Consider the following 25,121-nt stretch of genomic DNA (forward strand, 5'->3'; position numbering starts at 1 on the left):
AGAACAGGCCTAGTGGTTAGGGTGGTGGACTTTGGTCCTGGGGAATTTAGGAACTGAGTTTGATTCCCACTTCAGGCACAGGCAGCTCCTTGTGACTCTGGGCAAGTCACTTAACCCTCCATTGCCCCATGTAAGCCGCATTGAGCCTGCCATGAGTGGGAAAGCGCAGGGTACAAATGTAACAACAACAAAAAAACAAAACAAAAAAAAAAACTATTGTATTTGTCATGTTCCATAATTTGAATAGATGGCTCGACCTTTGTTTGGAGGAGGGGAAGGAGATACTTTGGTTACAAAAAGTTTACCTTCAAAAGAGATGGATGCGGTCGGAATGTCTGGTAAATGGGAGGGCATGGGTGTACTACAGAATCCATCATCTTGAGCTGGTACTTGAGCTTTCTGTGCTGAAAGGGGTTCCCTTCCTCTAACAAAGAAAGCCACAAAAAAGGTTCAGTAGAGACACTGTACACTTTCACCACTAGATGTCACTCTGACATCACACCTGGTAGCAGGAAACAAAAACTTCAGCTCCAGGCAGAAAGAGCTATTAAATACTGCTGACATCTTTCCCTGGCTTGCCAACCTATTAAGGGAATAAATGGGGGGAAAAAACTTTGCATATTTTCAAACTGGCCTAAATCTGAAGAGCAATTTCATTTTCGTTCTTTGTCTTCATCACGATACACATGCACTGGGTATTTAGTTAACAAATAAATAATCGGAGAACCAATGTATAATAATAAGATCTCCACAGCACACTGAAATAAAAACATAAATACTTTTATTGTGCATTTAAAAATAACTGCAGAAGTAACAAAGAACAATTTGTCATTCATTGCTAAAGTATTTGGCTTCAGCAGTTCAGCCTCACTTCTAATTACTCACACAAAACTCAGCTGGCCCTTGAAAATCCCAAAGTGAACTGCATCTTCCTTTTTTGCCAAAATATGGTTCTATAAAGGGATACAAAATGTCATTCCTTCCCCCTCCCCCCCCCCCAGTCCGTTAATTCTGAACAACTGTTTTTGGCAGCAGCACCCTGATATTACAATCCACAATCAGCAAAGGAAGAAACATATCTACTTTCCGAGCAAAACCTTTTGTCAAGTTTCCCCCTCCTAGGCCAGCAAGCAGGGGAAGTATAATTACAATGTCATAATGCACAGAAGCTTTAAATCCCTGTTGTTCTTTCAAACTTAGCTCTAATTGTTCTGACTTTCTAATTTTTGCTATACATAGCACAGGCTAAACTGTTCTCTCCCCCCCCCCCTCCAATCCCATGCCGTTGCCAACAGAAATGGTGGCCAATTCTGCAGACGACTTTCTGCTGAGGCAGAATCACGCAGCTGCATGCACAACAGTCAAAAAAAAAAAAAAAGCACACCCCCACAGGCTATAAATTCTCTCCATTACCAATTCAGTCTTTTGTCAAACCTTTGGCAAAGCCTGCCACAGATAATCTTTCCACAGCACAATAATTATGAACCTGAGGGCATTGTTTTTTTTTTGGGGGGGGGGGGGGGGTGCAGAGGATGCAGGGCCAGGTGATGTCATCTGTCACAGGGTTTAGGTGAGTGGATGTGACCAGGAGCCTTCGCCCCTAAACAACATTGTGCTTGGAGATTGTATATTTAATACGCAAACGCAATCACCTTTTCATTCTGGCATGCACCTAACGCGTCATTAGGAGGGTACAGCTGCCATACGTATTTAGCTCACTAATTATCACTGACTGACTGATACACAAGCAAGAACGATGAGAAACTGGAGCGCAGCGCCATAAACAGCATGTTTACCGTATGTATTCCAAGTCACTCAGGTCCATGCCCAGAGCAGCACTTCTATGTAAAGGCAGAGTTCAAGCCAGTGTTAAGAATACAGGGGGACTAAGATAATAATAACCAGCCACTACAAATGTTTTCCTACAGAGGACCAATACCAGACTTGTGTCCTGCCTCAGAGGAAACTGATTAAACTATTAGGCTTGAGCTAGATGGAAATGGGGCGAGAGAGGACCAAAAACGAGGCAAATAGCAGTTATCCCTGAATGAAGGCCTCTAGTGCCACAGCTGAAGCAGATTCCGATTAACTGGAAATTCAAAGGGACAGAAGGATGCTTCAGGGCAAAAAGAAAATTTACAGAATTGTGGCCATATTTCTTGGGGCGAAAGGGAAAGAAAAAGGCTAGACCCTTTCCCTTACCACCAGCTGTAACACAATGGTCTGGTGAATTACTACAATTAACCATTTCCAACCCAATAATCAAATAAGTGGTTGAAGGTTTGCCTCTTGCTTCCCACTAGGGGCCAGTTTCTCTCAGACCAGTCTCTACTCTGAGCCTCCATTTCCTGGATTTCACTCTGACCAGTTTCCTGTAAAGCTAAGGTTAGACATTCATTCAGTGACCTACAAGTGCATGTCCAAGGTCAGTAGGTTGGGCTGCTCCAACTGTAGCAGTTACTCTTCCCTGCGTGTTCCCTACAGTACTAAAGGCAAGAAACTAATGTCAGAACCTTGGAACCTGCACCGAAGAATTCGTTTTTTTTCACCTTGAAAAAGTTGTTAAATGACAGCTACAAGGAAAAGGTTATTTTCATGGTATGCATCAGACTTAAAAAATCAGTAACCAGAGAGTATAACCTCTTCTCCTGGAACAAAAGCAGAGCTACGACCAGGGCAGCAAAATTTAGGATGGCAAAGTTCAGAGAGAAGCCAAATGTTGTGGCAGATCTGGGCTGCAGCATCCTTTCATTTGCCCCATCGGAATGCACAATTCTACCCTTTCCTTGAGGGAAACAGTTCTTTGCAATCCAAGATTTGTTTGGGGCCAGGTTGATTCTTAACAGTATCAGTATATCTCTTGAGCTCATGACACAAGGGCTGGACTGGTTAGATATTATCTTGGGCTCCTGCCCTGACGTCCCCTCCAACCTTCCTGTGAAAATGGAGGAATGGCAACAGTAGCAACGCATGAGGGTTGGCTAAAACCACTGCCTGAACATAACAGCAGTATTAAGGTTACTGGTTGAATTGCATTTCAATGCCATTTTCTAATTGCTACTGTTCAGTAGTTCCTATAAATAAAAGCCACCTGTTCATACAAAACACTAAGCAATTTTATGGGCCACTTGGTGGTCATCTTTGGCACTTTTGCAAAGCACAATAAGTAGCACCTTTGGATGGACTGGCCACAAGAGGGCAGCATCCATTTACTAAATAGCAAACAAAGATATCAAGAGTCCAAGAAAACTCTGTACTGCCCAAAAACATTATAGGATGGCTGGTTAACTCTTGTTCATGTTATTATCCTTCCTCCAACTAGACCTTAGTTGTTCCTGAGGGGGCTTTATGAAAATGACAGTAATTTTTATACATGACACACTGCAGTTTCAAGTTTTGTCCCTTTCACTAATAGTGGTTCTCACCCTTTGTGGTAAAATGGCTTTTACAATGTTTAAAGTGCAGCACTGCTATTCAACTTCTATACAGAAATGTAAGTATTATTTTTGCTTTTTCACACAGTTGAAAGGCAGAAAAAGCAGGGCAAAGTTCCCCCAGGGCTCATTTTACAGTAACAGCAGAAGCTCCATGAATTGACTCCATAATGGCTGAAAAACGACTGCAGAGGTCATAGGGAGAGTTGGGCCGAATTCTGGGAGGTTCCTTCAGAACGATGAGCTCTGCTGAGCAGTCCAAAAGTCGTGGCAGGAACTGTCCCAACTTAAGCCGTAGATTTTCTGGGAAGGGAAAAAAAAATCTAATAAAATTACACAAATCAAAAAAAAAAAAAAAAAAGCATAAAATACCCAGCACATAGGAATAAACCATGCTAAAAAGTGACCAGTGACAGTTGTAGCGTGTGGGCTTCCCGCATGCTCCAGCCACTTTTTAGCAAGGCTCTAAAATGGCTGAATTTCTATTAGGCTCACTTTGTATGAGTTTTGATATATTTTTTTTTTTTTTTAAAGAACCCTTTCATTGAATGCCTGGACTGATCCACTTTTGGGACTTTCCTGTTGTTTATAGAGACCAAAGGATTTTTTGGAATCAGTTGCTTTTCTCCCTTGGGGAATTTTTTTGCATGGATTCTTTTTATCCTCTATCTCAGAAACCGATAAAAGTAACTAGTGGGTTATAAAGAATTTTCTATTTTCCCATACCGGGAGATCTGAGGTTTCAATTATTTAAATATTTAAATTTTCAAGAACTTTAAGTGGATTAAGTGTTTGGCACATACTTAAACTGATTTTTTAAGTAATAACCTTATAGTTTGTTACCCCAAGTGATTAGATTGTTTATACAATTGCTTTGTTGGGTGAGTGGAATTATGACAAGTATGTACCAGCTTAATGAGGCAGATTTGTTGAATGATGGGGATGGACACAGCTGTTAACGGATTATAAAGATTTTGTAAGATATAAATTGTATAGTTCTACCTTGGCAGACTATTATAAGAAAGAAATTATACCATGGGGTCTCTACAGATGCCTCACCTAAGTTGTTTCCAGAAGATGAAAGTTTTGTGAACCAATGGAACAGCATTTTACATCAATGCTCCCTAAACCTTATGTTGTTATTAATTCAGACTATACAATATAAGTTAACTCAGGATGAACCTAGGTTGGAAGAACAATTGAAACATCTACAGATTGGCAAATTTTGATAGAAAATTAAGTTTAATAGAGAAATCAAAGCTACTAAAACTAAACAATTGTAAAGGGACCAAAAAGATTATAGTGAAGATTATGTATATAACCTGCAGAAACTGAAAAAAAAAGATTGATGGAACGTATCTAAGTCTAAAAAAGTAGGGTTCAATTTATCTTCGAACTCCTCTAGTGGAAAAGAGAAAGCTAACAGTAAATCGGAAGGGGACAGAAGTATAGCGAAGATACTTACCTGTAGCAGGTATTCTCCGAGGACAAGCAGGCTTCATATTCTCACAAGTGGGCGACGCCGATCCACGTTGCACGGTCCAGCTTTGCCATAGTAAAAAAAAAGAGAGAGCTTTGTGGAGCGCGAGCCATGCTCCACCACGCATGCGCAAGTGCCTTCCACCCATCACGCAAATGCGGTCTCCTCAGTTCTCTTTTTCCACATGAGAAGGTGCGTTTCTCTGTTCTCTCCCTCACTTGCCCGGTTTTTTGAGAGCTGTTACTGCGTTTTGGTCCTTTTTCCTTTTCTCTTGCAGCTCCGACACCGAACCTGCCTCAATGCCGAGGCACCTTGTCCTCGACTCCGGTGAAGCTTCCTCCACTGACATCAAGGGGGTGCCGGCTTGGGTGGCAGTCGACACAAGGGCCGCAAGCGGCTCCAGCATCGGACGCTGCACCACAGGCTGAGGGCCAGGCGGGGCCACAATGGGAGGTATGGCAGGCACAAGCACCCCCGATACTGATGCATACCGCTGCATGAGGCCATCCAGCAGCTCCGGAAGCAAGGCCCAAATGCACTCAGTGAGGACTGACATTGGGAAAAGCTGGGGTGCTGGTTGAGGTGCAGGATGCAGAACCGCTGGGGTTGGCGCAGGATCTTGGCTGCTTGGAAACAGGAACATCGGCACTTCCTGTATGGAGGGAGAGCGATCCTCCTGGCACCAACACTTCTAGGGTGCCGATCTTTTGACACCCCAGAGCTCCCGGCAACATGAGTCGAGGGTGACTGATGATGATGCTTCTTGGCCTTCGCCCAAAGTGTGTCACTAAGGCTCCTCGGTGCCAGCGAGGACGACGTTGAATCCTCACATCACCTCGGTGTCAGGTCTGACAATGGACTGTCCGGGGGGGGGGGGGGGGGGGGGGGACCTGCACAGCAGGAGGCCTTGAGACAAGTGGAGACCCACTCAATGCCTCACTGCTCCCAGCCATGATTACCCAAAGCTCCTGAAACAGGTGTGATGCCTGATGTCGATGCCAATGCCTCTGACCTCGATGCCAGACTTGGCTCCAAAAATCCTCTCTCGTTGAGCCTCTTGGGAAACCTGGATCCTCTCTTCTTCATACGAAGTCAGAGAACACAGTCAGCAGAGCTTATGGTTGGCCCCAAGACACTGCAAACACCACGAAGGGGTGTCCTTTCACGAGACAGTCTGATCACAAGACTATACCGAGTACAGCGCTTGAAGCCACTGGTAATCTTCGTGGACATGGATGGAAAAACTCAGTCGGCTAAATTAAACAACTCTATGGTGCCTGAAAAAGGGGCAAGGCACGGAGAAAAAGAAAGAGAAAGACCTAACTGAAGTCAGGGCCTATAAACAGCCTGATCACAACAGAAAATTAAAGGACGGGTTTGCAAGACCCAAGTGAAGGAGCCACATGAGAAAAAGAAAAAAGACCGAAAGGCACCAACAGCTCTCAAAAAAAACAGGCAAGCGAGGAGAGGACAAAGAAACGCACCTTTCCTCATGCAGAAAAAAAACTGAGAACGCTTTCCCTAGACAGGCGGGAAGGTGCTCGAACTCCACAAAGCTCTCTTTTTTTTTACTATGACAAAAGCTGGACTGTGTGACGCAGATCGGCATCACCCACCTGTGAGAAGATAGAAGCCTGCTTGTCCTTGGAGAAGGGACTGAACAGAACTCACAATGCACAACGCAGTCAGGGTGGTTGGAAGCTGAGAGGCACAGGCAATGTGCATCAAAGAGGTCCAACCATGACAGCCAGTCGAAGGGACAAGTCGCTATAGTTAATTTTTCAAAATATCAATTTTCAGTAGAGGAGAAGTCAGTCCTTTCTAAAGGGCTCTCTCTTATTCCATCTAGTATACATCAACCTTTTCAGTTTCAAGTAGACTTTGAAAAACGTATTCGGTCTTTACAATTAAAACTGGTTTTTGTGGATAAACCAGAGACTACTGGGTTGTAGAGAAAAGAGTGCTTGGCTTCCTCCAGGTGTGATGGATCCTGTTATTCATATACTTCAACAACTGGTTCTCCAAGATGTGGATCATGTGGAGAAGAATTATAATAGGGGTCGAGGTAATCTGACTAAAGAAGAATTTGTTGCTTTAGAGAAATCTCAGTAAAGAATCTTCTATTGTTATTCATAAAGCGGACAAAGGGGGAGTGATAGTGGTGGTGGATAAAGAAAATTATATGGCAGAGATTAGTTGACAATTAGCAGATACTTATCAGAGGTTATGTCAGGACCCTACACTGATGTTGTTAATGAAGCGATTCAACAGCTTACAAAAACAGCAAGTCAATTTTTGTTTGGTGCATCCTAAAATATCTATTTTTTTATACTGTGCCAAAAATACATGAAATGCACAGAACCCTCCTGGGAGACAGATCGTTTCTTCTAGGAATTCTCTACTGGAACGGGTGTGTAAATACATTTTCTCCACACTTTAGTTAGGAAAATTTCATCTTATCTACATGACATCACATTTTTTAAGCATTCTTACACAGCGTGCGGTTCAAGAACACACCACTTTGGTCATGTTAGATGTACGTTCTATGTACACATCGATCCCTCAACAAGAAGCTCTTTATGTTGTAGAAAAGGCTTTAGAGACTCGACCACGTCCTTGTCAAGTTCCAACTAAGTTTTTGATGCAATTGATTGATAAGGTTAATTCATTTTATTTTTGACAATAATTTATATTTGTGTGCTCCTTCGACTGCCAATTTGTTTATGGGAGAGACTGAAGAACACTTTAGTCAGGTGTTGTACTGGGGAAGATACTTAGATGACATTTTTATGTTATGGAATGGTACTCCAGCTGCGTTGGTGAGTTTTGTGCAAGAGTTGAATGGCAGTCACCTCTCTATGCAATTTGATTGTAGTAGTTAGAACATTTGAACTTTTTGAATGTGTGGATTTGTAAAGAGGGGAACCAGTTGCATACTGATGTATATGTAAAACAGACCAACAGAAATTCTCTACTTAAATATTAGTATGCACCGTCATTATTTGAAAGACAGTCTGCCCTTGTCTCAATTTTTGAGATATAGATGGATATGTGGTACTTCTCAGCAATATTTAAAAAAAAAAATTGGCTGAGGCACTGAAGGACAAATTTATAGAATGCGGTTATCCAACTAATGTGGTTAAGTGAGCGTTCAAATGTGCTTTATATAATAGAGATCTGTTATTGGATAAATTGGACAAGGAGCAACCTATAGTAATTCCTTATATTTTGAAGTACACGAAGATGTCACATAAGCTTACGTCGATAATCAAGAAGCACTGGAATATCTTACAGACACATGATATTTCTAAAGAACATCAACTGATGGCATCTTCTGTTCGTAATTATAATTTGAAGGACAGTGAGTAAATCAGATGTATGGATGAAAGATCACAAGGGATACAACTGAGATGTGGAAAATGTTCCATTTGTTCTATTACAATGGAGGGGTCATCTTTTCAAGGTTCTCATGGATGTAAAGACATTCATTTAAAAGCACAAAACCACCTGTGATTCAGAAAATGTCTACGTGTTTAATGTCCTGTGATCGTATATATGTGGGACATACTACACGTCAGTTTAAGATGAGAGTGATTAATAATGCAATGACGGTGCTCAATCATAAAATTGAAGCTCCTACGGTAAAACATTGCCTGATTTTTGGACATACTTTTGAGCAGATGAAATGCATGGTCATTAATCAGTTGCGTTTGGGTAAGAGTTGGGGGGTGGGGGAGATATCATAAAGGCATTATGGACAAGGGAGCAGTGGTGAATTTTTGAATTGGATAGTGTAACCTGGGGTTTAAGTAGAAATATAGAGTGGACCACATTTTACTAGGTTCTTCACAGACTTCCCCTTTCAATTTGATTCACCAGCTGATCGGCGATTGCTGAGGTTGACGTTTTTATAATCCACGGCCATCTTGTGTCATGGTGATGAAAGTAAAAGTTCTGCAAAGTAGTATTCCTCATGAAGCAGGAAGTTCATCGTGAAACAAGGTGACCTTGTTGAGGTTTCGTAGATAGTAAGCAGTGTACTGCCGGTTTAGACACAGGGAAGACTCATTACAGCACTGTCAACATTGTAACCCTTGGGATATGTATGAGCAATCAGAGGAACTGGTCGAGTTACAGTCGAGTATGGAGTGTGAAGATCTTCTCAGCTAAGTGGGTTTTTTTCAGCATGCATGCTTGTTAATTTAGACTCACTTTGTGTGAATTTTTTTTTTTTAAAACCTTTTCATTGAGTGCCTGGACTAATCCACTCTTGGGACTTTCCTATTGTTTATAGGGGGCGGAGGATTTTTTGGAATCAGTTGTTTTGCACCAATTCTTTTTTTTCCTCCATCTCAGAAACTGATGATAGTAATTAGGCTCCTTTGAGGATAGTGCGTTATTAATAGTTTTCTATTTTCCCCAATCAGGAGATTTCAGGTTTCAATTATTTAAATATTTAAATTTTCAGGAACCTTAAGTGGACTAAGTGTTCAGCACAAGTATTAACCAAACTGCTATTTCTACCAGTAAAGGCCATGCGATAATTTCCAAATTAGTGAACAGCTATTTCCGTCTGAGACCTTACCACCACCTACTGAGTAGGCAGTAAGGGCTCATGTGCTACTCGTTTGATAATCGGGCAGCACGCGGCAATGTGCCTGTGCTGCCCAATTACCACCGGGCACATCTACTCCCCACCCCCCACGCTAGAAAATAAAAATAATTTTCTAGCACGGGAAACAGCGCACAGCAAAAGCAGAACTATTGCAAGATGCCTGGACAAGCCCGGAAATAATGGTCCTTTGCTGTGCCCTACTGTACCTTTGTAAAAGGGCCCCCATGCCCAGGAGTCGCATAATGCTTTAATAGTATTTATAAATGAATAAACATGGTGTGCATCCTTAGCATGCATAAGGGAAGAAATTTTAAAATAAAACCATGCCTCAACTTTGTGAAGTAATGTTATTTGCTGATTACAGCTCAAGAGATGGTGCTAGACAACTCCACGCCATTCCACATGCCCATGACCAAGGGTGAAGTGTTTCCACACCTCTTCCAACATGGTTTTTAAGCAGAGATGGTTAACTGTGGATGGAGATTGGCTCAAGCTTAATCTCAGCAACAATGGCTGGTTCTCTTATCTATTTCAGTTGTTGGGCACTAACACCCTTCGGCATACCTTGCACAGATTCTTTCGCCTGCTGCAATAAAATAAAAGAGCTTTGCAGCTCAGTACACAGATGGGTTTTTCTCTCTGCACAAGAACAAAATGTGTGAACTGGTTCTTTCACCCGGTACGTGATCCATTATTACAGATTGAAACTGAGCTGCAAATTATTGCATGAAATCCCCAAACCCCATCTATCCATTCAGTGCTAGAATAGGAACGTCTTCATTGTGTAATGACTATTCCTCATTGCTAATTTGCATCTCATCCAGCGCCAGTAGAAAGCCTTTGTGTGCGTTTCATTGCTCTGTGTACCAGCTTTCCTGACAGCTCATTAATCTGGGGGTTCTCAGGCTCTCTGGGAGAATGTGTATTCTAATGTGCCATAAACTGAAATCGTAATGTTTTAATCTTCAGAAGAGGAAAAAAAATTGCAGTCTATAAATATGCAGAAATGTTAAACTGACAAGGCTTATTAATGCATCAATGACCCGTACAGCATAAACTAGAAGGGAAGGAAGAGATGTGAAAGTCAAACAGAAGAAAAAAAATTCAGCTTGTGTAAGTTTTCATTCCAGCACTTTTTACTAGTTTGGACTCCAGGACTGTTCAAGCAAAAAGTTCTTGTCCCTGGTAATGTTCTAAATATGAAATATAGGGGAATCCTTAAGATGGAGCATCAACTAGTAACAGACAAAAATTATGTCCCTAATGCACAAAGGTGATATGAAATCACTTTTCTTTCTCATTCAGTTTCCAATAAGAAGTATTCTTGTTTGCGACTTGCTTTGGGTTTAACTGGACATAATTTAAGCCCAATATCAGCAAAAATTGCCATTAGACTGCTACTCACCTCAATGTTAAAAATAACTAGTTGTATATATAGTAAAGAGAGCGAATTCCATCATTATTTTTGAGTCCTATGAGGAAGAAGCTGATGATTGATGGCTGCCATATTGCTCCCTTCCTGTTTAGCTGATTTGTCACTTCCCCTTCAATGAGCTCATTCAGGTCTAGCAGAAATCCAGTGTGTTAACCCACAAAAGATAAAACGTGTCCAAATCAAACAATGTTTGTGTAGAGGTGCCACCTTTACTGGGCTAAGGCATACTTAGGTTTACAAGATTTGTGGGCAAGGTACAGATACTGAAAGCAGGCTATTCCTTATTCTGAGAAGAGTATAGATGGCAAACACGAGTCTTCTTTTCTTTGCTATACTAGTCCCAGACACTTGCCTAATAGAACATTTTGTGAACTTGTTAAAAGGAATCAACTCTCTCCCCTGCTAATTTTTTCCCACCCAGTGCATTACTAAGATGTGGAACATGTTGCCAAAGGACAAGATCAAGACGACTAACAGTGATGTTCAAGAGAGGTTTGGGCAAATTCTTGGAGGAAAAGTCCTTAGAACGTAGCAGCCGGTTAGATTTAGGAGAGCTACCGCTTATGCCAGGAAATGGGCTATGAAAAATGGATTGTATTTTTGGATTTGACAATTATTTATGACCAGGACTGGCCACGGCAGGAGATAGGATGCTTGGCTTAATGGACTTTGGTCTGACTTAGCATGGATTTTCTTTATGAATTTATAACAAGGAAACTAGTCACCAATTTTATTCTCATGTCTATAAGAGGGAAAACCAGAAAGATTGGCAAAGATGGCATTTTCCTATCATCTTCTACAAGCTTTATCACAAATGAAAATAAAACCCCACACCTATGCTCTTATCATGCCACACTTTGCCTGATTCATATCTAACAGTTCTGCAAAACTTTATTCATGCTGCTCATTTTTTCCTTCACTTTATAAAAACATTTGTTTAATTCTTCTAAACACAGAACAAATGCAGGTGCTCCACTGGATGACTTTTGCCAGGCTGCCTGTCATTCAAGTGACTAGCATTTGCCAAGCCTTCGATTCTGGTCCACCAGCATCTGGTGATCAGGCTGAAGCACCACAGCACATGTGTCAACAGAAGCTCTAAGTCACTCACCATCAATATCCTGTCCCAGATAGGAGCACCAGCAGCTTCGAATAACCTCAATGGCTTCCAGGTCCTCCTTGGAGATATCATTGTTGATAATGAGGTGCATGCAAGGGATAACCAGTTCATTCATGATGTTGACCCCCTCCGCCACACTGGCTTCTTGGATGCTTTCAAACAAAGATGCTGCAGTGTCATTTAGCTCCTGAGTGCAACCAATAGGAAGAAATGTTAACAAGAAAACATTAATTTAAACCAAAGACCCTCCTGGGCTCTATTCGCTAAGGATTCTTCCCCTGCTGGCATAAAACAGGAAAAAAACCTTTTAGTGAATGGGCCCACAGGGGGTTCTGCCACTTTCTGCTTCTATGAAACATCTATGGTGACAAGACCAGAGCTTTTTTTTTTTTTTTTGGGGGGGGGGGGAGGGCGCAGACACACAAAAACACAGATTAGTATAACAGCAGCTCCAGAAACAAATACTGTCCTAGCACTGAAATCTGTTTGTGTCCACAAGTCTGTTCTCTATCCAGTGCATTTCTCCTAGGTGCACAATCTCAAGGATCTCAGAAAACATCTATCCATGATTGCATATAACCAGAATACCTCTAAAATGGTATGTAAGAAAATTCCCAGTGGCAATGTTATTTGGAAGTCTGCCGAGAGTAAGACATTTCTGTAGTGGAAGTAACTGTGGTTTTGAAAGACTCAAATACAAACCAAAAGGCATTTTCTTCTGTATAATGAAATCAGAGACTCCTCCACACCTCTGCTCACGCCTTTCACCAGAAGAGTGGTGTTATTCTGGTAAGCATAAACCAGGTAAGTAAGTGCTTCCTGGCACCTTTAAAGAGAGCAGAACAAAATTTATCCTTCAGGAGCACTGCTGCACCTCTGACAAAGAAAGTTTATAAAAGTACAAGTCCATCCTTTCCCCCCCTCATGCCAAAGAAATCCTGTTGGAACGTTAGACAACAATGTTAAAAACATTCAGAATTTTTGCTAAGAAATCTATTCATAGCCTTTAAAAAAATATTTTGAAGGACAACAGGGAAGTGGAGTTTTCTTTAAAGAATAAAGGAGATTCTACATCATTAGGGGAAAAAATAGGATCTTTCCAATGCCAAATAGATTTCAAAATCTCATTAAAACAGGAGAATGAAGAGAAGGGGGGGAGGGGGGGACTCTGGACACATTTAAATTTACTGGGATGTACCACAGAAATCAAAGGGAAACTGAGAGATTATTATAATCATGACCATCATCTTTTGCACCTCTTCGAATGGTTCTTTTGTTCAGGTCCTCTCCCAAGTCTAAAGCACTTAAAACCCTACTGCATGTTGTGCTCTTAAAACCACTCTGATTACTGTGGTTCTTTGTAAGCTGGTATCCCTCTCGTCAGTCGGAAGTGACCGCAACGTCTCCAGAACATTGCTAAAAAATTATTATACAAGGCAAAATGTTTAGACTAGGTTTGTCCAAGCTCAGTCCTCAAGGGCTGTAAACAAGCCAGGTTTTCAGAATATCCCTAATGAATATGCATGACAAAGATTTGCATGCCCACTACAACCACTGCATGCAGACCTCTTTCATGCATATTCATTAGGGATATCCTGAAAACCTGGTCTGCTGGTAGCCCTTGAGGACTGAACTTGGACAAGCCTGATTTAGACTATGCCTCACCTTTGCTCCTTGAACAATATTGGCTTCCTGTCTCTTGCAGAATATAATTTTGGCTCATTGAGCTTTCCACTTACTCAGTGAAACCAATCAATTTGAACTCTTTGGTTGTCCCTACTGCCCCACTGTAGAAAATCTCCTGGTCATCCCTCCTGGATCAAAATTTAGACCCATGGCTACATGCAAAGCAGCCTTTACTTTTCTTGCCCATTTTCTGTAGAGCTCCCTCCCCACTGGACGTCAGAACAAAGATCACTTTATAAATTCAAGGAAGGTGTCAAAGCTTGGTTGTTTCATAGAGCCTTCCCCAACTCCTATCACAACTCAACTGGCCTCTTGACGTTGTGGACTCAGGATCTTTGTTATGGTTTTGAACTGTTCAGTGCCATCAAGGTGGTTTACAATACAATAGAGACAAAACTGGTTATGGAAAAGTGGAGGTGTGAGGAGGAGGGGTGGACGAGTAAGACAACTGTTGTCTTACTCGTCCACCCCTCCTCCTCACACCTCCACTTTTCCATAACCAGTTTTGTCTCTATTGTATTGTAAACCACCTTGATGGCACTGTTCTTAAAAACTACAGTATACCAAATGCCTAAATAAAGAATAACAAATCTTACCTTATTCATTCCACTCTAAACACAAAGAATACACAAACTGTAAACACAGTTTGAGAATGATTTAACTGGTTCCTTCTTTAGTAAAGTTTTGATTATAAAATTTAATTAAAATAGAACTTTGAAACCTGCAATTGCTCCCTTCTATCTTGAGGAACGTGAGTAGAAGCAACTTTCTTGAGGAGCATCCTAAGTGTTATAACAATGCACTACTTGGATTGACCAGTTGCATGAACACATACTATCATGTCAAATGCTATGATCTGATTCAAACCTATTTGTGAGAGAGCTGGTTCTGAAAGCATTATAGACACAGAGTAGAAGTACTAAGACTAATTTAAGAGAGCTCTTTAAAGTTTGCCACAGAGATAGCAGATCCCGTGACTCTTGTCCACTGTGGGCCTTATGGTCTCACATCATATTGGAAAACAAGCAGCTAGAATGCAAAAAAAACATTTAAAAAAAATCAGAACTTACTGCCAGCACCTCCTCTCACCCTCCATAAGTCCTCAAGGGAAGAGTGCACAAATGAAACAGGTCACAATTAGGCCGGGGGGGGGGGGGGGCGGGGGGGGGGAAACCATGCTCAGTGGAATTAAAAAAAAAAAAAAAAAAGTGGAAGAAATCTAGGTTTAGCTCTCACATACTTGCCATTCTGGTAGAGTTCAAGCCCAGTGAGAAGATACACAGACACTTTCCGGAACAGGCTGTAGTCTTCATGCCATTTCTGTTTTCAGTGAAAAAACATTCCCAAGGGAATAAAGCATGCTGGTTACTGAACATTACAGCACCCAACTAACCACATGATTTGGTGGCATTAAAAATAAGCACATTGGCATTTCTCCTCTCCATCATTTCTACTTTTGGCCCTGATCTGTGCATCAGACATCAGCATACACCTCCTCCATCACTAGGGGCCCCAGTCTCCTTCAAAACAAGGATCTATGCTGAGCTTGCATCACTAGAAGAAATATATTTCAAGGATCATTATATCTTACAGAACCTTTAAATGGATCCTAATATTCCATCTAATTACCAAGGTGAAAGCAGGAGGGAGCATAGTATATGAAGGCTGTATGCAATGTTTATGGAAAAGATACTAGCTTGTGTTGTCAACTGTGTCCTTAGCACAAAGTTTTTCCTACTATATAGATCACCGACTGTGAAATATCGTACCAAATTAATAAAAAAAAATAATTAATTAATAATAATACTGCTCTACCTCTCCCTCCTTCTAGAAAGCTATATTATACCTCAAGAGTTGATGAAAACCTTGACTTTATTGTCCTCTAACCCAGTATTTAAACCAGCTCTGGGCGTATACCCCCTAGCCGCTTCTGGTCCCAAAGGGCTGCCAATTGGTCAGGACTTCAGGATATCTTTAATGAATATGCATGAGATTTTCATGTATATACAGCTCTCTCATGCATATTCATTAGTGTTATCCTGAAAACCTGATCCACTGGCAGCCCTTGAGAACTGCGATTGATTATCACTTCCTTAGCTAGTCTAGATTTCACAATATCCTCGATGAATACCCATAAACTAGATCTGTATGCAGTGGTGGTAGGGCATGCAAAACTCTCTCATAGATATATTCAAGTCTGGCTAAGGGCTAAGCTTGAGAAACACTTCTCCAGCCTATGAATTGGCTTGCAACTTAACAGCGTATATGAGTTGGAAAAGAAGTGAGAAGCCAAGGGGAGGAAGACGCTGTAAGTTCAAGTTGGAGATCACCTTCAGAGTATTTTGTGTCTGGTCAGAATAACTTAAACATCTCCTGTAGAAATCTCACGCTAGAAATAAAAATAAATGTCCTGAGCAAGTTTCATTTTGTGCAAGAGCCCGTTACCCGTCACCTTGTACTCCTCCATGTCCATGTCATCTGGGCCAATCTCTCGTAGCTTTGCCTGAGCCACCTTCATAATGCTGATTGACCTGGTCAATGCAAAAAGAAGCACAGAGCTTAGTGTCAACTGCACATCTTAAGGGGCATGGATACACAATTTCTCATGTACAGCCTTCCTGGCCCCATCTCACTGAAGGTAGCATGCTAAGTAGGACTAGATCTGCCACACTTTTGATTGAAATAAGCCATTGTTCTCATACAGAACTGAAGCTCTGGGTCACGTTTACTTATGTTACATAGCAGTGGGCCCATTACTAAATATAGCAAACCTGCAATAAATACTGTTATTCAACTATCGAAAAGTGGGACAAGTCACTTATTCCAGTTTAGCATTACCACAGTCGGCCTTCTGCAGGAATCTTTCGGTTACCGGCAGCCATGAACATGTCCAACTTACCCCTGGAAACTTCCAATGGCAAATTAGCTCAGGGGCCTATTACCCTCTCTATGAAAGATGCTTCCAAAGAGTTCTAAGAGTGCATTTATCCATAATAAGATTCATGTTATGTCATTTGATTCAGGACTGAAAACAGAGTACAGGAATGACAAAGGAACAACACAAGAACAAACCAACAGGCTGCAGAGAATGTAGCTGCACGACAAGGTCCTTTTGGAGTGGGCTCAAGCAGCATACAACTGGATCACATATCACTGTTCAATCCAAGTGAAACCGAGCTCACAAGAACTCACCTTTCATCATAACTGAGGTTTTTATCTGCAAACTGCTCCAGCAGTGTGCGCTCAATCACTCGCTCAGGAGCCTCATTTCGAAAGAAATACACCAGGACATGCTGTAGACGTGGATCACTATGCGGGGTGGGCTCCTCCTGAGACAGTGAATGTAGTCGCGAGTACTCTTCGTGGAACGCCTACCACAGGAGATGGAGACATTTTAATTGCATAAAGCTTACTCATTCAATTGGGCATTTGGTCTATGGGAGACAATAGTTTGGTGAAGCCATTTGTAATTTATTTACTCATCACAGTCAACAGTTTTTAAACTCAGATACCGAAAAGGACCTGTGTATGGGAGTTGTACTGTGTATGGGAGTTGTACTGTCTCTCCTGCATACATTACCCACACACACCAGCTGTAAGAATTGGAATCTGAATTCTTGCCAATGTGTAGCAAAAAAAAAAAAAAGTTTGCATTCCCACCACCTTACACAAGCTGACCAGTCACATAATACTGATGCCAGTGAGAAAAAGTGGAAGCATATTATCAGACTGGCACCCCTGGTGATCTCATTTTTACAATGAGCTGAAAGGCAAAGTTCTACAATATGTGGTGGAATCAACAAGGATGTAAACACTCCATGATTCTGAACATTTTGACTTTACAGAGAGAGCTAATACATGGGTACTGAACTCTACTATAACACTGTTTCTTTTAAATCAAAATTTGACAAATCTCGTGTTCGAAACCACCCCACACTAAAAAAAAAAAAAAATCCCCCCCCCCCCCCCCCGAGCCCAGCTCCCACAGCCCCGTGTCATATAAACGTGTTACACAAAAACCCTTCTTCTGGTAATATGAATGAAGAAAAGCCATATGGCATTATCACTTCCCCCTTATCTATATAATAACTTTATCATGTCCTTTGATCTGCCCACACCACTCCTTCCGAAGCAAGACAGATTGACTGGTCCAGGTTGATCAAAAAAACTGCCTATACAGACTCTGGACAAAATTGTTACTATTTACAGTTAACAATCCAGTAGTGATCAGTTAATTCTTTTTAAGATTAGGGTGTACTGTTATCTGCATTTATTCAAATTTCAAACTTTTTGCCAGTAAATACTTCAGCGGTAACTTTACAGATAAGCTAAACATTGCTTCTAAATTCCAGTGAAGAATCTGTTACCGGCGGAAGGCAAAAAAAAAAGTTAATTTTTAAAACAAATTTACATATCACAGGCATTTGTATGTGCTACTTTTACAGCAAAAATAGAAATTCAATGAGCTCAAAAATAAATTAGCATATTTTTGCATGCTGAACAATATCGGAGCCTGTCACTGGTATAAACAGTGTTTTAACAGCTCAGTACTGGATTATAACTTCATAGTAACAGCGTCTGTTTGGAGCCCACAGCTGTGCTGACTCAGCGATATTTGGCTCTCTTTCTTGCCAATGTGGGCTTGGTTGTAAAAGGTGTTACAACAGACACTCATCCAGTTTGCCCAGGAGTTTTCTCCAAGAAATCTAACAAGGTAGATTCAAGCAGCTCATACAGCCCTCTTAAAACTGGTTGTGCTGTTTGCCCTTCTTCTGCCAAGACAGCAAAGCACAATGGCAGGTTGACTATTGAGGCCTGACTTTGGCAATGTTAGAATAGCTAAGAGAAACAAAATGTGTGAGCTAATTTTTTTTTTTTTTTTTTTTTTGGGGGGGGGTGTTTTGCTGCACTTTCTAGCAACTTCTAGCTGATGACAATACTTGAGTTGCACATACAAGACTAGCTCAGAAACAAGAGCTGACTTGATGGTAAGAGATTCCTGATTTGTTTACTTATGTTGTAAAACATACATATTTTGGGGAGGTAAAGCGATCAGATAAAAATTAGGTGTTTTCTTCCTTATCAACAGTACACTGCAGGCAAACCTTTTGCAGAAGTTTTCTTCTATGGTAATTTGTGGGATAGAGGTAAATGTTCTATTGTGGGTTGAAAACTGGCTAAAAAACAGAAAGAAGTAGGACTAAATGGTCAGTTTTGCAAATGGAGAAAGGTCAATAATGGAATACCCCAAGGACCTAGACTTGGGACCTGTGCTGTTTAACATATTCATAAATGATCGGGAGAAAGGAGCAACAACTGAGGTGATCAGATTTGCAGATTAGACAACATTATTCAAGTTGTTAAAACAGCAGTGCCTGACTGTGGGGAATGGCAGAAGGATTCTGATAAACTAACAGACTGGGCATCTAAATAGCAGAAATAATTTAATGTAGACAAATGCAAAGTGATGCATATAAGACTTAGCCATGGGTACAAAATGCTGGCTTCCAAGTTAGGAGTCACCACCCAAGAGAGAGAGTCTTTTTCAATGACACATTAACATTTTCAGTACAGTGACACTGCAGCTGCCAAGAAGAATGGTGACATTTAAACCTTTCATTTTATCCTGTTAGACCAGCCCAGACAAGTGGATTACATCCCATTGCCACCAGAAAAAAAAAAAAAAAAAAAGCTCAACGTCACACCCATGGGGGGGGGGGGGGGGGGGGGGGGGAGGGGGGGGGGTTGGTTGATTGATGTTGCCTTCAACATCTCAGTATCTTATGCCAAAACTACAACCAATGAATACAATTGTTATGGTTCCCAATTTACCACCACAACCTACCTGAACCAGTCAAAAACTTCACTAACCAAGAAATAAGAAAATACCTTACACCAAGCTTATAACTAAGCCAATTCACTTCAAAGGAAGCAATAATGTATTTGTGGTTAGCCTTAAGAATTTAGCAGATTGATAGCCATGGCTTTCCTTGGTGGGTTCCGGACAGGTCTGGCAGGACTAAAGGAAAGGAAAACAGGCAAGTTGAACTTTCACCTTCCTTATCATTCATGCCATACCAGATAAGGGAGATGTACCCAACCTCTGGCAGGCAGGAGAAAGCCATGCTAACTTTCAGGGCTCCTATATCTAAGGTGAAGTTACTTCAGACCTGCAAACCCACGCTAACTTTCAGGGCTCCTATATCTAAGGTGAAATTACTTCAGACCTGCAAACCCACGCTGAGGTGCTCAGAGCAAGGGTACAATGGAGGCAACGCTGCTGCCCTGCCATTATCCTCTAGAAAAAGATATTTCAATGCTGCCTATGACTCTTGAACTTTCACTAAGTGGGCTCACTGAGCCTCTGGGATTTGCAAACTCTTGTGGGTGTGGTCTGAAGTGATTATTTCCTTGATTCTCCTACTCCTCAAAGCCTGGCTGAGGCTAGACCCTGGAAGTAATGCCCTGACTAAACCCTAACCATCAGCTAAGAGGCATAGAACAAGGCCAGGGGAGTCTAGTCCACTAGACAAAAAAAAAAAAAAAACACCTGGTGCTACTATTCTAAAACAGGATCTGCCGACATACAGCCTGTTCTAAAATATATGAGAAATGGGCATCCATGTGCTGGTGACGTGCAGCATTCATTTTACAAACTGAAATTTTCAAATTATGAAGATGGAAAACAAGGGACATAGATGCACCATCTACTAGAGGTAGAGAAATACTGGAAGGTTCTGGGCTGCACCACTCCTTATAATGATGGTATCATTGGAATCTTCAAGTTCCCTGCCTCCATTTACTGGTAAGGGGATATAACCCAAGTTCTGGACTGATCTAGCAGGATGACAAGGAACAGATATTTTTAAACTACACATAACTTAACATAATCTAACTCAGTACATAATACTGCACACTGAAGCAGTAAGGTTAAGACCAAAAAAAAAAAAAAAAAGATACCTTGACAAGCCCTGCTTCAGGCCCATCTCGGTCAAAGGCCTGGCGAGCCTTAACCACAGCCAGAATTACACCCTGCATGGCCGGGCTGAGCATCACCTACCACAAAACAAACAAAAGACACAAAGAGCAGGAGAAAAGACAAAGTGAGGAAAGACAAAAAAGAAAGGGAAAAAGTGTCACCGTGAAAGTTAAAGGTAGATAGTATGGGCCAGAGTTGCCTCCCTAAATTATGTACATTTATGTGCAGCTAAACCTTCTCTTTAAGACTGTAGCAGGTCTGTTAGGTGAAGGAGAGAGCAGAAGTCAACCGCATTCAGTTACCCTACCCTTAGTGACGATGCAAAGTAAAAAGTAACAGCATCACAGCCAATTATGTTTCTTCCACTGAAAGTCAAATCTGCAGAAATAAGTTAAGCGCGAACGTGACAGCACCAAGAGGAGAATGGTTATTAAAATCTAACCTCCACCCTAGCATATTCGGGCAAACATGCAACTCAGTCAAAGTTTACACAGCACCACTAAAGAAATGGGATAGTAACGCAAAGCCTTGCTTAGCATAAAAGGGTCACCAGATTAAGCTATTCAAATAGGACCCATCTGCATACAGGGGTGTGGAATGGGCTTAATCTGACCAGGCCTCAGCAAATTTGAAATTTAAAATTGATGTCCCACAAATCCTGAATCAAGAAGTCAGGTTCTTCCTAGCTCCACAAGCTGTTCTTTTTCTAATAAAACAGACTTCTAGAGAGGGTCCAGCAAAATGCAATCACCTCCAAGACTCAACTAAGAGTTCCACTGCCACCTACATTTCAGCAATGCTCAGCAGTGAAATGAAGGAATCACCAACATCAATAATGACTGGAAAACATATACCAATGTCTCTGGGAAAATGATATACCACATTAATTAGTAAATCACCACAGTATGACTACTAGTTCTGTTACAACAATATTTCATCCAACATTGAATCTGACACATAATTTGAAAGGAACTACTGATTGTTCCATCACAGAGTGGTGTACATGAGCCGCTGCCTGTATCCTAAAATCTGTACAGGACACACAGCACGGACTTATCAGAATCGGCACTGGAGACATTTGAGTTGCCTCAGGACTGCTATCACGGAGGCTCCTTTAACAAACCATTGGCTTTCTTGTAAACATACACTGGATGATTTGTATTTTGTAATCTTGGAAGCCCCTGTGTTTGAACAGGGGAGGAGACTGGAAGAGATTATGTAGACGGATTTTTGAATGGAAAACACAAGCACCTCATGGGTTGAACCGTGAGGTGGAATGGTGGGCATATCTGTGACATGTTTTCTGTTCATACATTTATATTCTCTAATTCGTTCTCTATCAGCAGTTATGTTTTCCTCTATGATGTTACTGCATAACATTACATCTTAAGTTTCTGCACTGGATCTTGGGGTGGTCACGTGTCCCATATGTTTAAATGTGGACCATACTCACTTCTGGATTGCCTGGCGTTCTGTGAGAGTGTGAAGTATAGTATTAAGGTACTTGTCCCTTCAACAAACCTGATATGTTTGAAGCAAATATTATTAAATTGATAAATATATAATGATATTTATTAATACTGCTCTTTATTTTCAGAGATATTTGCACAGCCAGAACCCTGTAATAGGGGGTGCCACGACACAGCCTTCAAGGCGAAACATGGTCCATGTCGGGATCCGAAAACACCATTCAGTTAAGTGCATCCAATTTTGTTAAATGGATATTTGGAAATATTGGTCACTTTGGGTAATAGCTGTGCTATGATTATAAAGACTGGGATGCATAATTTAGCCCATTTAGGTCTGTGAATGTCCCTAGAAAATATATGAGCACATAAATATATTTAAAGAGGTCAATAAGGTTTGCTTTTTGAAGCGATATTATGATTATATACTCTGGTGATTTACTAATTAATGTAGAAGTAAAACATAGGCATCTTTTTACTCAATTTCCCAAAATGTTGCAGAGAAAATCTTTTAGGAACAAAATAATGTAAACTGATGCAGTGGCCATGCAGCAGAGCTTTGGGGGAACATTGACTTAGCCCAAAAAACCTGCAAAGCCAGTATTCCTTTAATCTTGAGCCTTGGAGTTGAGAGAGGTATGCATTTCCAAATCCTCTAATAAGTACTCAACCTTTGATGGACATTTAGCTAGATGCATAACTGCTGCATGAATGTGTAGCTCAGCATGGATAAATCTGTCTTAAAATATTCAGTGTATTCCAATCCAAATGCTCATCAATTAAAGGAAACAAAAGGGTGGGAACGACCAGAGCGATGAGCCAACAGGGGGTGGGGGGTGGGGGGAGAAAAAAAAACACACAGAAGGTTTTATTATATAAAATTTAAAAATAACATTGCTTAAAAACAGCACAGAAATTGGAGTAACAGGCTTCACTGGAGCATGGACTCAACATGGTCTATGTTTCGGCCTCTGCCTTCATCAGGAGTCTGGGTAAAGAGCCAAAGGGAAGCAAAGTGCTAAAAAGCAAGCAGCAAACACTGGCACCTGGCTCCAAATCTGTGTTAGCGTGTGTTAATTCCAAGCAGGTTAACAACTGAAACAGCAGCCACTACGATGGTTCTCTCTACATGCATCAAAGGTTCTATAAAAACAAGCAAGCAAATCTGAGATAACTAGCTCCTGTATTCAGGGCTGTACCTCCTCATTATATCCATCTGCATCCAATCTAACCAGAATTTTTCCCACACTGGGAATCTCCACTTCAGAGATCTGGGAACTGGCCTGGCGCTCAGATTCTCTATTGTTTGCCCCCTGCTGATGCTCAGTTTCTACTGGCAGCTCTGACTCAGGCTGCTGGGCTCTCTCTGTATTTGGTTCTGTTGGCTGCAGCAGCAAAAAAGGGAAAAAAAATGAAACTAGGAGCGGAAAGAAGAAAAAAAAATAGTTTATAAAAAGGCAGCATAGAATTACAGACAAGCAAGGACACAGCAAGCAATGGCAGGCCAAAAAGAGGTTCCAAAAGTGTGGACTGATAATTTGTACCACCAGACACCCAAAGAGATGACCCACTGTAACGCAATTTCTCTTTCCTGCACACCTTTTCACAAATTAAAATGATAAATTCTGTCTCCGCACTCAATGCTGAAGAGTGCGTATTAATTACAGATATCCTGAAAACCTGAATGGTTTATGGCCCTCCACAATTGCAATTTGACATCCCTGGGCTAGAAACAACCATTCAATGATAATTAAAGAAAATATATAGGGGACCATTAGAAGAGAACAAGTGTTATCAGCTTCAGAAATGCACACAATACATAAGTAACATCTCACCTGGAGATTCATCATAATTATAGCACCCAACCTCTCTGAAAAGCTACACTGGTCAATATTCAAAGCAAGTTAACTGGATGAAAATGGCTGCCCACTGGTTAACTCGGTTGTATTATTATTGTTATTTGTTGCATTTGTATCCCACATTTTCCCACCTATTTGCAGGCTCAATGTGGCTTACATAGTACCGTGATGGCGATCGCCAGTTACGGTAAGAGAAATACAGAATGGTCAAGTGCTAATGATCATAGATGACAGAGTATATAAGTAATTCAGGAGAGAGAGTATGCGGCTATCTGGTCATTTTCAGCCGCAGTTAACCGGTTAGTGGGGCTGAAAATGACCAGTTAGCACCAAAGTGGAAGCTGACTACGTCGGGGTGCTCTGCGGTTGTTTCAGTGGTGGCATCTAGTTAGTTCCCAATATTCAGAGCTAACCAGCCATGTTTAGTGCATAAATAGGACCACATAAATAGCTGCCCTCCCAGGCATGTGCTAGTCGGCTTTTAAAAATACAGAAATTCAATATCAAAGCCCGCACAGGGCCCAGCACTGAATTCCCCATTTTAGCGTTTCGTTGTCCGCTGCCGGCACTACCTGCCACCAGCTGAATATTGGACCGGACAGCGATTAAGGGTAGGAGAATGAGAAGAAATGTGACCGAGAAAAACATGCGAAGTTTTTAGATAAATGAATTCACCTCCTTGAGAGCTGCTTCCACCCCATTCTTTTCAAAGGAGTCGGCTGTATTTGCAATAGCCTGGACAGTCTGTTCCTTTGCAATTAAGGCATGTTCCGAAGATAAGGATCGCTCGTTGTGTGCGCTGCCAGGAGACAGATCTAGGAAGGAAAGCTGAAGTTATCACCCACCAGCAACGTGGCTAAAGATTCACCCATAAAACTGGACACCTTTGGAACAATTCCGCAATTTGGCCTTCGATGGTGCACGTCGAGTACCAATTCTATAATGGTATTTGGGTGTGCCTAAGCTGTTATAGAACACTACATAAAGCCCCTCTGGTACACTGACCTTTAGATGTGACTTCTTATGCCACGTCAATTGCTGACATAC

General features: G+C 41.4%; 1 protein-coding gene across 4 annotated transcripts in view; it reads right to left on the reverse strand.

Moving 5' to 3' along the window:
- Positions 1-1,514: 1,514 nt before the first annotated feature.
- USP28 (ubiquitin specific peptidase 28) overlaps positions 1,515-25,121 on the reverse strand; it is an 86,980-nt gene continuing 63,373 nt past the window's right edge. For 2 of the 4 annotated variants that reach the window (XM_030220612.1, XM_030220611.1), the window contains 9 exons: positions 24,750-24,889; positions 23,415-23,600; positions 20,731-20,826; positions 16,963-17,141; positions 16,223-16,301; positions 15,011-15,090; positions 12,787-12,910; positions 12,076-12,271; positions 1,515-3,737 (listed from right to left, as the gene is read on the reverse strand). In XM_030220612.1, coding sequence (XP_030076472.1) covers positions 3,562-3,737; positions 12,076-12,271; positions 12,787-12,910; positions 15,011-15,090; positions 16,223-16,301; positions 16,963-17,141; positions 20,731-20,826; positions 23,415-23,600; positions 24,750-24,889 — 1,256 coding nt within the window. In that variant the 3' untranslated portion in view covers positions 1,515-3,561. The remainder of the gene's footprint in view (positions 3,738-12,075; positions 12,272-12,786; positions 12,911-15,010; positions 15,091-16,222; positions 16,302-16,962; positions 17,142-20,730; positions 20,827-23,414; positions 23,601-24,749; positions 24,890-25,121) is intronic. The other 2 variants (XM_030220613.1, XM_030220614.1) reach the window with 2 other exon arrangements.

This window comes from Microcaecilia unicolor, chromosome 12 (assembly GCF_901765095.1).
Source record: "Microcaecilia unicolor chromosome 12, aMicUni1.1, whole genome shotgun sequence".
Lineage (NCBI taxonomy): Eukaryota > Metazoa > Chordata > Amphibia > Gymnophiona > Siphonopidae > Microcaecilia > Microcaecilia unicolor.